The 12,601-nt window shown below is 48.3% G+C and overlaps 1 protein-coding gene across 1 annotated transcript in view; it reads right to left on the bottom strand.

Moving 5' to 3' along the window:
* Positions 1–10,809, bottom strand: part of LOC146179798 (uncharacterized) — a 99,908-nt gene extending 89,099 nt beyond the window's left edge. The window contains exon 1 of the mRNA XM_084580277.1: positions 10,521–10,809. Within this exon, the coding sequence (XP_084436403.1) occupies positions 10,521–10,587 (67 nt within the window). The 5' untranslated portion in view covers positions 10,588–10,809. The remainder of the gene's footprint in view (positions 1–10,520) is intronic.
* Positions 10,810–12,601: the final 1,792 nt, after the last annotated feature.

The following is a 12,601-nucleotide window of genomic DNA, read 5'->3' as shown; positions in this document are numbered from 1 at the left end:
TTTCGGTTCCACATATTTCTAAGTTTGTTGTCTAATCGGAATGGGAGGTCATCTCCCTCTATTGTTTCGGTGGCCTGTTTTACGTGTGAGACAACGGTTGACGTCCACTCTATTATGTTTCCGATTTCACCTAAGTCTGCTGTTGATCTGATATCCCTGAATTTGTCCCAGTCAATTGCGGTGGCCTGTTTTGAATTATGTATAGGCACCCCTAGTTTCCTATCAATTTGGATTTCGATTATAAAGTGATCGCTGCCAAGATTTTCGCTCGTGTTCTTCCACAACGTTTTGCCCGTCCTGTGTCCTAGTGTTAGGTCCGGTGATGTGTCACAGCAGATGCTGTTACCCGTTCTGGTTGGCTTGTTCGGATTCGTGAATAGCGAGAGTCCTGTCTTCTGAATCGCTTCCCACAGCATTCTACCTTTCCTATCGATTTTGGAGTAACCCCATTCGTGATGATTTGCGTTAAAAGCCCCCACTATGAGCAGAGGGCATGATTTTGCTGTCCTCAATGCTTTCTTAAATGTCGCCTCAAACTGTGCCTTTTTGTGACGAGGGGGGCTATAGGCGTTCAGGACAAATATGCCTCCCCTATTCTTTTTGCCGGTGAGAATTTCTACGAGTACGGCCTCCACTTCATCCGTACTTGCGTCAGGTTCAATGGCCGCAATGTTATTCTTGACTAGGGTGGCTACTCTAGATTTGTCCCCTCTTCCGCTGTCGAATGTGCGATACCCTGAAATTTTGACTGGGGGCTTTCCTGTTTCTTGTAACGCCACAGCAAGCGGAGGCTCTCCTTGATTTAGAATGTGCTGTTGCAGCAATGCTTTTTTCTTTTTGAAGCCCCTGCAGTTCCACTGCCAAATTATGGTCCCTGTCTTGTCCATGATGAGTGAGAGAACGGGGCTTCCGGCCTCGAGAGAGGCTTCGGATCGGGATGAGCTCTTTCTTCGCCTCCTAGCACGGTCAGAAGTGAGTTCATTTGATTTGTTATAGCCTGGACTTTCTTATCTATGATATCACTTAGTTTGCTTAGTATGCTTTTCTCGTGTTCCTTGAGGCGTGCTTCTAGTTCACTCTCGTAAATGTTTTTATGCATCTTTTTGTTTCTCTCCGGTTGAGCCGTCTCATGATCCTCTGCCTTCCTCTTTGCGGTGCCTACCGTATCTACATCCATGCTGCCCTCGTGCTGCGCCTGTGGGGCGGCTATTCTCTGGACAGGGGTAAGTGGTCTTTTTTGCACCGCCTGCGTAGCTTGCACTGTAGTGTTCGTTAGCTGCCCAACTTGTTATCATTAGAGTTTTAATTATTTCTTTTAGATGGCGATTTTCCTCATCTCTCTTTTCTATCTCTTTTTTAAACATATTGGCCTGTGCCTCTAATTCTGGTGTCATATCATGGGAGACCGCACTTGCGAAGCTGACAGGCATACCAGAGTGGGTCCTCTTTTCTCCTGTTTCCCGTAGGTCCGGCCAGTGGGTCTGGTCTCTGGGTGGCGGCTTGGGTGCACTTGTGTCCCTGGACTCGGATCATTGTTTTTTGGCCGCAGGTGGAAGCATGACCTTCTTTGGAGGCCTGCCTCTGCCCGTGGTCGCTCCTCTCTTGTCTTGTTCGGCCCTAGCCTCGGCCTGGGCCGCGTCGCGTTGTTTAACCCAGTGAGGCTTCCTGTAGAGTTCCCTGCATGTCGGGTCCCCTAACTGATGCTTTTTCCCCCAGAGAAGACACTTCGGTTCGCAGGCATGCTCCTCTGGCTGATTTCTTAGCCCGCAGCCTCGGCAGCGGGTACTGGTTGGATCTGGGCAGACGTCTTGCCTGGGCGCAATCTTGCCGCATGCGTAGCACACGTCGTACTTTTTCTTATATAGGTTGCATGGAATCCATTGACTGAAGAATTTTACGGCCCTTGGTACTTCCAGTTCTTTGAAGTTAATGATGACTGTTTCGGACGTCCTTCCTAGTCTTCTTACTGCCGCATACGTTGGGTTCCGTGGGTTGTCCAACGCCTTGTGTATTTGTTCTTCCGTCAACTGCAGATTAATCCCGTAGATGACGCCTTTGCCCCCCTCGGGCATCGCCGGGTGGCCAGTCACTTCAACATCTTCTTCTCCGACTCTGATGTTCTTGATTTTGGCGAAAGCCTCGACCCTTTCCTTGTCCGGGGTTGATATTAGGATCGTCTGGTTATTTTTGTTGAAGACAATGTCCTCTTCTGCCATGGGGGATAGACCGGTCGCCTCCAGTATAGCGTCTCCAGCAAAAACCTCCAGCTTCTTCTTTATGTTGTCGATTCCTCCCGCTGGTCGTAGGACAATCTTCTCTGTTCCCGATGGTAGGCGAACTTGCAGTTTGTCGACCATCCTCTCTGCCATGGCTTTGTTTTTCCTCAGGTTTAGTGTTTTTCATTCCCTTCTTCTTGCTAATACTTCTGCCACTTTTTCCTCTGGGGCGTATCTGCCGCCTATGGAGCGGCACCAGCCCCCTTGGTCTTTCCCTTCATCGTCGAAAGCGCCGAGGTCCATCTTTTCATCATACTCTTCGCCAGCGTTGGGAGCACTATTTTCTTCTTGATTTGCAGGCGACAACGTTGACTGTTAGTCACTTCCGGTAGTTGCCGCGGCTGATACGGCTCCGTTTCTTCTTTCTGCTGGCGTCTCCGCCGATGCTGCAGCCGCCGCCTGTGGTTGTGTCACGTTTGGGTCGGCGCAGAAGCTCTGCGAGCTGCTGTGCCGGTGCGTTCCCTCGGTACTTCTTTCTTCTGCCGGCGTCTCCGCAGACGCTACCACCGTTGCCCGTGGGGCCTCCATGCTTAAATTCTTCGACAGCGAGCGGCCTCGGGTAGGGCCCGCGAGGACGCGGTCGGCTCCCTAGGCTTAGCTCGTCGAAGCGTCCGTTAGGCTTAGCTACTCCAAGCAGGTCTTGAAAAGCCAAAAAATGCCGAATAAGAGGTCCACTTGCCCAAACTTGGTGTCGCCGTGGTCCTTGCGTATTCCGCCACTTGATTCAGAGAACAAATCCGGGTGAAAACTTCGAAAAGCTGCCAAAAAAGTCGAACAAACGCGGAGGCCATGTGAAATGCGTCCGCTCTCTTCGGCTGCATGCAGCGCTTCAGCCTGTTCCTGTATGTAACTTAAAGAAAAACGTCTTTACCCCAGGAGAAACTGGCATTCTTTTGACACGCTTCAGTACGTCTTGACCTAGACGGCCGCTATACAAGGCTCTGTACACAGGAACAGGGAAGAAGTCGTCACAAACAGCTTTATACAGGTTCTTCTTTTTCACTGAAGTTAAGTATTCTGTCGAGAAGCGAGCTGACAGAATTCGAACACTGCTGACAACCTCTTTGAAAAAACTAGAAAGACGCCCTGGCATGCTTTCCGTGGCAACAACGAAATTGGGCAACGCCCGCGCGAGCCTCACTTGGCACACAGTGCGCAAAAAGGGGTCCCGGCGTGGTGGCACTAGGATTAAATTCAGTGCGAAAAGCTGTAGTGTGTGTGGCTTCATGGGGCTACATGAATCACTGCGTGCAATGCTGGTTGAGTCTGCTGCAGTGGCAACCTGCAAATGATTATATGCATAACGCCATATCACCGATAATCAATAACGAGCCGTCGCAAGTACCCAGGCCTTACATTTGAGCATTAAAGGGGTGAATATTTCTTTCTAGTTTGCGTGCATGCTAGTTGAGATATATTTTATATTGGTCAGAGCATGCTAGGGTAGATGAATAGCAGTACAGTAAAATCATTCACCTCGAACTAAAGAAAACATGGCTGACACACATGATTGTTTTCGCAAGCAGCATTACAGAATATGAAGCTCGAAAACAAAGACCTAGACCGTGAAACAAGAAAATTCGATGGATAACAAAGGTAAAACCGAGAAAGCTTGCACTCATTTATTTCCCTTCCTGTATTTCTTTGTTTCTTTCGGATCATTAGCATAATGTAAGGAATGTAGCGCATGCAAGCAAATGCGTGTATCTTAATACTGTCACCAACACACGTAGCAAGCAGCACAACAACCGAGCTGGCAATTTTTAATCAAGCGAAAACTCGAGAGAGACGAGGATGACGCTTAGCCACGTGCCAAGCCATTCGGCCACTTGGTGGCGCCAGAAGATGGTCAGCGGTGTGGCATTGCCCCCCTTCCAAGGGGCATCGACCCGATGCCGCAAGCGTAGGGGAATAGTCGAAAAGCGGGGCGAGTAATACGGGAAAGTCGCTGGCTCTGGTTTGGATCCTGAATTGGTTTACCGATTGTAATAGGGCTTCATTCTGGCAACGTGAACTATTTCAGATTTCGGCTGCCGAGAGGAGCGTACAGTGCCTTGTGGTAGCACCTCGTAGTTCACCGCGCTGAGGCGGCGGAGAACCTCGTAAGGTCCAAAGTATCGCCGCAGAAGCTTTTCAGAGCGCCCTCGCAACCGTATTGGGCTCCATACCCAGACTTGGTCGCCGGGCGTGTAAGTCACCTCTCGGTGTCGCAGGTTGTAGCGCTGGGCGTCATGTACTTGTTGGTGCCGAATTCGCTGTCGGGCAAGCTGGCGTGCAGCTTCTGCGTCACGAATAAATTGGTCAGCCCCTACGACAGTGGAGGGAGCAGGATCTGGAAGCATGGCATCCAGCATAGTCAAGGGTTCGCGTCCATGAACCAAATGAAATGCAGTGAAGCGTGTTGTTTCCTGGAGTGCAGTGTTGTATGCGAACGTGATGTACGGCAGAATCCGGTCCCAGTTCCCATGATCATCGTCTACATACATAGAAATCATATCGGCAATTGTCTTGTTAAGCCGCTTAGTCAGTCCATTAGTTTGAGGATGATAGGCTGTTGTCTTGCGGTGGGTGGTGCCACTGAATCGAAGTACCTCACTCGTGAGTGCCGACGTAAACGAGGTTCCTCTGTCAGTTAAGACGACTTTTGGCGCACCATGACGGAGTACAATGCTGTGAATGAAGAAATGCGCAACTTCATCTGCGGTACCACGTGGAATGGCCTTGGTCTCACAGTAGCGGCTAAGGTAGTCAGTGGCAACCGCTATATACCTGTTACCCATAGAGGACTTCGGAAATGGGCCCAGTAAGTCCATGCCGACCTGTTGAAATGGGAATTTCGGGGGATCGATAGGCTGTAAGAGCTCAGCTGGTTTAATGGGTGGTGTTTTCCGCCGCTGGCACTCACGGCAGGTACGGACGTAGCGGTGCACAATGGCAGCTAGCCTGGGCCAGTAGTACTTTCGGCGTATCCGTGCCAATGTGCGAGAAAACCCGAGATGGCCGGAAGAAAGGTCATCGTGGCACGCACGAAAAACTTCGTCATGTAGCGTTGTGGGTACTACAAGCAGGTAAGCAGTTTCTGTTGGACCGTAGTTCTTGTAGAGCACACCATCACGCAGGCGAAATGACGACAGTCCGCGCCTGAAGAGCTGAGGAGGAGATGACACGGTTCCTTCGAGGTATTCAATGAGGGGTAAAAGTTCAGAGTCAGCCCGCTGCTTTCGGGATAAGGTGGACGTCGCGATAACACCAAGGAAAACGGAATCGTCGTCGGAGCCGTCCGCGTGGCAGGGACTAGGGGCGCGGGACAGACAGTCAGCATCACTGTGTTTCTTGCCGGACTTGTGCACGATTGTAACGTCAAATTCTTGCAACCGAAGGCTCCATCGAGCAAGCCGACCCGATGGATCTTTCAGGTTTGCCAGCCAACACAGAGAGTGATGGTCGCTCACGACACGAAACGGACGACCGTACAAATACGGACGAAATTTCATGACTTCCCACACAACAGCGAGGCACTCCTTTTCGATAGTTGAATAATTAACTTCGGAACGGGACAAAGTGCGACTGGCGTAAGCAATGACACGTTCTGCACCGTCCTGCCACTGAACAAGGACCGCACCGAGGCCAACGTTACTGGCATCCGTGTGCAGTTCCGTGTCGGCCTCTTCGTCGAAGTGGCCAAGTATTGGCGTACATTGGAGACGGGACTTGAGTTCCGTGAAAGCGTTTTCCTGGTCGGGGCCCCAAAAGAACGGCTCGGCGTCTTTTGTCAGGCGGGTCAGAGGCTCAGCGATCTTGGAGAAATTGTTAACAAAGCGACGATAGTACGCGCAGAGGCCGAGAAATCGACGCAAGCTTCGTTTATCCGCTGGTTTGGGGAATGAAGAGACAGCGGCCGTCTTCTCTGGGTCTGGGCTAACACCTCAAGCGCTGACAATGTGGCCGAGAAATTTCAGCTCGTTAAAAGCAAAGTGGCATTTTTCGGGTTTTAGAGAGAGACCGGCAGATCGGATGGCCTCGAAGACAGCGCGCAAACGTTTCAGGTGCTCGTCGAACGTGTCCGAGAAAATCACAACGTCGTCGAGATATACGAGGCATGACTGCCACTTCAGACCAGAGAGTACAGTGTCCATCATTTGCTGAAATGTGGCAGGGGCCGAACACAGGCCAAACGGGAGCACTTTAAATTCATACAAACCGTCTGGCGTAATAAAAGCGGTCTTCTCACGGTCTCGCTCGTCAACCTCTATTTGGCAATATCCACTGCGGAGGTCAAGGGACGAAAAGTAAGTGGCATGGCGAAGGCGATCGAGGGAATCGTCTATGCGTGGCAGGGGGTACACATCCTTTTTCGTGACGTTGTTGAGGCGTCTGTAATCCACGCAAAACCTCAAGGTTCCATCCTTCTTTGCGACGAGGACAACAGGCTAAGACCAGGGGCTCGTCGACGGTTGGATAACGTCTTCCTGGAGCATTTCTGTTACTTGGCGGCGGATGGCATCACGTTCTTTTGAAGACACCCGGTAAGGACGCTGACATAGTGGACGTTGGTCATCGGCAACTATAATTGGGTGCTTCGTTAGTGGCGTCTGTCGAACCTTGGAGGTTGATGCAAAACAATCTCGGAACGAATTGACAAGATTCTCTATGCAGCGTTTCTCACTGGGCGAGAGGTGCGGGTTCACACCAGTCTGCATGGCTGTATGCGTCGCATTGTCGGGGTCTGACGTGTTGGTTAAAGCGTACTGGCCTGTACATTCTCCAAGTTCTTCAAAATAAGTGACCGCCGTGTTCGCCGTCAAATGTTGGAATTCACATGTAAAGTTTGTCACTAGCATATTGGCTTGGCCACGGACAAGTTCGACAAGGCCCCGAGCTACACAAACTTGTCGAGTTAGAAGCAGTGACATGTTAGCTTCAGCAATGCCACTCGTGCCGGTGCTATGATCACATTCGACTGTGACGAACTTGCTCGCACGCGGAGGGATCGTTATGTGGTCGTCACAGACGCGCAACATCGTTTTCCGGAAGTCCGTGTTGCTATCAACGGATTGCTTCGTTGAAAACGATACCATGAGCTGCTCCCGTAGGTCTATAACCGCACCATACTCTTGAAGAAAATCCATGCCGAGAATCAGATCTTTGCAGCACTCTTGTAATACGGCAAATGTGCCAGTGAAAGTAAAACCGCAGATCTCTATGCGGCAAGTGCACATGCCAATCGGCGTCATTACATGACCACCGGCGGTACGCATCATTGGCCCAGACCAAGGCGTCAGAACCTTACGGAGTGCCGTGGCTAGCTGGCTGCTCATGACGGAGAAATCGGCGCCGGTATCTACAAGTGCGGTCACATCACAACTTTCGGCGGTTACAAAAATTTCCCCGGAAACAATGCGTTCGCAGCACGTCGGTAAGTTCATCGGATCGGGTCGTCGCCGCTCGGGCCGTCGCGTCAAATCGTCGGGTGGAGGCTGTTTAATCTGAAACGTAGCGGCGGCCCCACCCCCGGAGGTCGCCGTGTTTAGTTTTCCCGGTTAGGGGACGTGCCTCTGAATTGCCCAGAGGAAGAGTACCGACTGGGCGAAGCAAAACGCTTCGGAGATGTCGATCGCGACCGCCGTTGTGGTGACGTTGGCTGCATCTCGTTAGCGGCCAGGTACTCCTCAATCTCCTGTGGTCTTTCGCCATAGCGGGGTCGAGGCGCGTTTGGCGGAAATCCTCTCAAGCCTATTCTCCGGTATGGGCAATTGCGAAGAATGTGACCAGGTTCGCCGCAGTGATAACAGAGCGGTCGTCTGTAGGGTGTGCGCCACAAGTGCGCCTTGCTGATAGCGGGACGCTGGTATTGCTGTGGCTCGACGGGGCGCAGATCTTGTTGCTGCTCGACGGGGCGCATGTAGCGAGGCGGTGGTCCGACAGCGGGACGGAATGGATTTGGCTCGGGAGCAGGTCGACGTAAGACATCACTATAAGTCATGATGCATAGCTCCGGTTGTGGTGCTGGTGGTGATGGTGGCTGCACCGCTCGCCGAATTTCATCACGGATGACGTCCACGGTAGAATAACTATTTGCAGAGGGAGCATTCAAGTGGAGGTTTTTTAGCTCTTCGCGGGCAATGCTCCTCACAAGCTCCCGCAATGCCTCGTCGCTGGCTGCTGGCACGGACGCGCAGCAGGGTGTGGCCGCTACGCTTGCCTGGCGGCCGTATTGGGTACTCCGTTCCTGCAGGGAACGTTCCATGCTGGTAGCTTCTCTCGCGAAATCTGCGACAGTTCTTGGGGGGTCGCGAATGAGGCCAGCGAACAACTGCTCATTCACCCCGCGCATGAGGTGCCGTACCTTCGTTGCCTCAGGCATGGTAGGGTCGGCCCGATTGAAAAGCCGCATCATGTCCTCGACAAACATGGCCACACTCTCATTTGACTGTTGAGACCTTGAACGAATTGCAATCTCTGCATTTTCTTTGCGTGCACTCGAGCTGAATGTTGTAACTCACGGCGAAAGGCTTCCCAGTTGACAAAGGACGCCTCGTGGTTCTCGAACCACGACTTGGCCGAGTCTTGCAGCGCGAAGTACACATTCATTAGCTTCCGCTCATTGTCCCATTGGTTAAATGCAGCCACACGGTCAAAACTGGCCAACCAGTCTTCCACATCCTCTAACCGCTCACCATGAAATGATGGCGGTGATAGCGGTGCGAGAAGGACGAACGGTGGGGCGTTGCTGAAAGGCTGGCTTGTCTGGCTGCTCGTCGTGGATGTCATGGTTCGTAGCGGGGTGGACAGCGGTTCAAACTCCGGTTGTAGGCCTCGCAGGCGACGGCTGGCTTTATGGACAGGAGTCGCATCCACGCGTTGATGAGCAGCGTCACTGACGTCTTCGGGGGCAACGTACATGGGATCTTATCCTGCACAATCCACCAAATGCACCAACACACGTAGCAAGCAGCACAACAACCGAGCTGGCCCTTTTTAATCAAGCGAAAACTCGAGAGAGACGAGGATGACGCTTAGCCACGTGCCAAGCCATTCGGCCACCTGGTGGCGCCAGAAGATGGTCAGCGGTGTGGCAATACGAATTTTGCTGTATAACTATGAACACACAACTTTAATTTCACGGTGACTGGTTTCACGCATACCAAAATTCTTATCAACAATAATGCCTTAGCAAAGATGTCTATATTCACGTCTACAATATTTAGTTCTTGATTATAATATCAGATCAATTGCATCGGTACTATTACCTCAATCAATTAGAGCTTTGATAACCTATTCTCGGTCTCTAAAACTCTCTTTGACGTGAAATAAGTTTGCTGAAGGCAAGAAATGAAGTGAAAAAGTTTACTTGCTTTATAAATAGGTACCCCTTGAAACTAAAATGTGCTGATAGTGGTAAATTCTTTTCTAACATACTAATCATTATCCGCCTAGACGGCTGCCCAAAGTGCCTGAATTCGGGCGGCATATTCGGCTGTGGCATTACCTACTTGAATCTCAGAGTTCGAACTGTAAGGTAAATACCCCAAATTTTTGTTTTGTGTCTTTATCTATGTGTTTAATTTCTATGGTCTGTCTTGTCCCGACATAACTTGAACATATCTGATAATTGTTCCGGGTACCGATGGCTAAAGGTAGAAAAGTTCTTGTTTGTTAGCGCCTCCATTTCTGGCTCTTATTTTCCTACCTCCCATGGGGTATTCTACTGGGATCACTGAGCGTAAATTCAATAAAGCTACAAAAAGTCATAAAGGCCACCTAAATGTCTCGCAGAAGGTGTCAGGATGTCTCAGGTTAAATGTGCTTGTTTTTCAATGAGTGTGAAAAGAAAAACATTACCAAACCTCTGGGGTCTCCGAACTCTGCTTTTTTGACTTAAGAAAATTTTGTGTAGGGACTTAAGTTCGCATTTAACAGAACGAAAAGTTTCGGGACATACTTGTGTTTTTAATGCTCATGTAACAGGCTTTGAATTCGAGAACGTGTGAAGTTAAGAAAAGCGTGAGGTATAAAAATTTGTTTACACGTGCATAATGTGGCCTCAACTGAAGGGTCACTAGGTTTGGTTAAAGACAAAAAAATATTGCAAACCACCACAAAATTACCGAAGAAGCAAACCGCGAGATAGCACATTATTAGGCGGCATAATAAAGACAAAAAAACATTAGTAATAAAGCTTTATGACTCCGCTCCAATGTTGACAGAAACGAGTGTTTGTTTTGATTTCCATAAAGTACTTACCACATTGCGACTTTGTTGAAGCGAAGATGCACCACCAGACCACAAATAATGTTTTACAACGTCCCATATCTTAAGAAAACGGCTATCTCTGCGCGGACTTAGAATTTTCCTATTATTTTAAAGACAAGTATCAAAAAACGTACGACGAAAAAAAGGAAAAAGGGTGTCTTCTGAACTCTGAGTCAGCTAGCGAGCAAGGCAACAAATTTATACTTGTTCTAAAGGAGCCGTACCATGTGTTCGCAAATGAAGATGCATTACTTGATAAGTATTTTTCAGTTTAATGGAAGGCAGCTCATGCTTTGCATAAAAATTTAAATGTCACGTAATCTATGAGGAGACAAAACCTGTCAGAAAACGGCTATCAGGGAGAATCATGACACTAAGAAGCACAATATTTCATGTTTTTCCTACGTTATAATCTGGCTGCGTTATATTTTGTTAATAAAGATGGTACCACATGACTTTTTCTGGGTTTTCGCACCACCGCCAGTTACAGAAATAAATTTTAAACCTTCATAATGTATATTTCCTAATTTTTGTTTTTTTTCTGAAAAAAAACAAAAGGTACATGTCACTTACTAGGAGAAGATGATAACCGCATAAAACCCCCCGAATAAAAATTGTGATATAAAAAAGAACAACATAGCAAAGAATAAAAATATTCTTGAAAATATTTTAGCTAGGTCTGGATAGAAATAGAACTAAGCGGAAAAGGAGATATAACGGCATCATCAAAGATGATCATTCATATTTAAAGTTATTTTGTTTCCTTTTTAAGTTGCTTTGTGCTTCATTTTGCTATTATTGTGCGCTATATCAAAAGCTGCTCCAATGTGGCAGAATATATTTGCTGCGAAGTTACATAAATTTTGGTTCTATCTCTGTTAACTTGAACTCTGATATATTAGGGGATTTTCGTATGCAACAAACATGTGCACTTGCGAAATGTGCACATATTTTTCTTGTTATCCACGCACTTACTCGACATCAGAAACATCCTATAAGATATGCCGCTTTATAGCCTAGGAGAATTACGCTGCTTTTAAAATTACCATAGTTTTCGGTCGCCAATTTTTTTTTATCGTGATAGTGTGCTATGAGAGCGCAGTGAAAAAATGCAGTCACACGCTAAAAAAAATGCTGTAATGAAAAACAAAGAAAGCTTTTAGGTGCAGCCAAATTTAGCAGCTTTTAATGCTTCAGAATTCAAGAAACTGTTTGGCCGCTCGCAAAGCATAAGTAAACCTTATGGGCACCGCTAACCTAAATGTTCATGAGCGTAATTTAATTGCGGTATCCAATGTGGATTTGTTTCGTCATTGATATTAAATAGATCGCTTGAAGATAATGCGTACTTTAAAAAAATGTGATATGCTTCGTCACAACGAAAGCAAGTGCCTAGCAGAGTAACTTATACCGCGCAACGACACTCAATAAAATTATGGTAGACCTGGGATTCGCTTAATAATATGCTGTAGTCGCTATTGTACGCGATAGCGTACACAGCTCGTTCCGCAGATATACCACCACTGCCGCTGATGGCGGTAGAGGAAAGTCCTGATTGGTGGACACATTTGTAGCCTGAAATTCATATCATCCCGCGCTTGAATTTCAAACACCACCCATTCAAATAAATGTAGAAAATTGAAGTACTTGCTCTTTTAAAAACAAAATCTATTAGAAGTCGAGAATTGCTGAAAATACAAGGATTTGAATATAACGTAAGTAGTCGTCATTGGTCTACAACCCATGTCCTGTACACACAAGGTCCCATGCAATGCAGAAGCCAAGAAAATTTATGGCGCCAAGCGTCTTACCGGGGACCTTTGTGAACACGCTTGTTTATGACTTATAAAGGTGGGGATGATGTTTTTGAAGTAGCGCTGTCAAAAGCTCCGCAGATGCAGAGTGCCGTCCATGTTCTCTGAGATGTTGAAGATTAAGACCTCGTTGAATGTCCCCACAAGGCACGCCACCGCTTCATACATGGTCATGCCAACACTGTTCTCTGTGCAGGCTGTCTTAATATTGGCCATCTCGAGGCTTCCTGTTTGCATAACCTGTTCCAATCATCATGA

This window comes from Amblyomma maculatum, chromosome 9 (genome assembly GCF_055883805.1).
Source record: "Amblyomma maculatum isolate TAMU_Amacu chromosome 9, ASM5588380v1, whole genome shotgun sequence".
Taxonomy (NCBI): Eukaryota; Metazoa; Arthropoda; class Arachnida; order Ixodida; family Ixodidae; genus Amblyomma; species Amblyomma maculatum.
The sequence above is the reverse complement of the archived record's forward strand: the minus strand, read 5'-3'. Positions and strand labels throughout refer to the sequence as shown.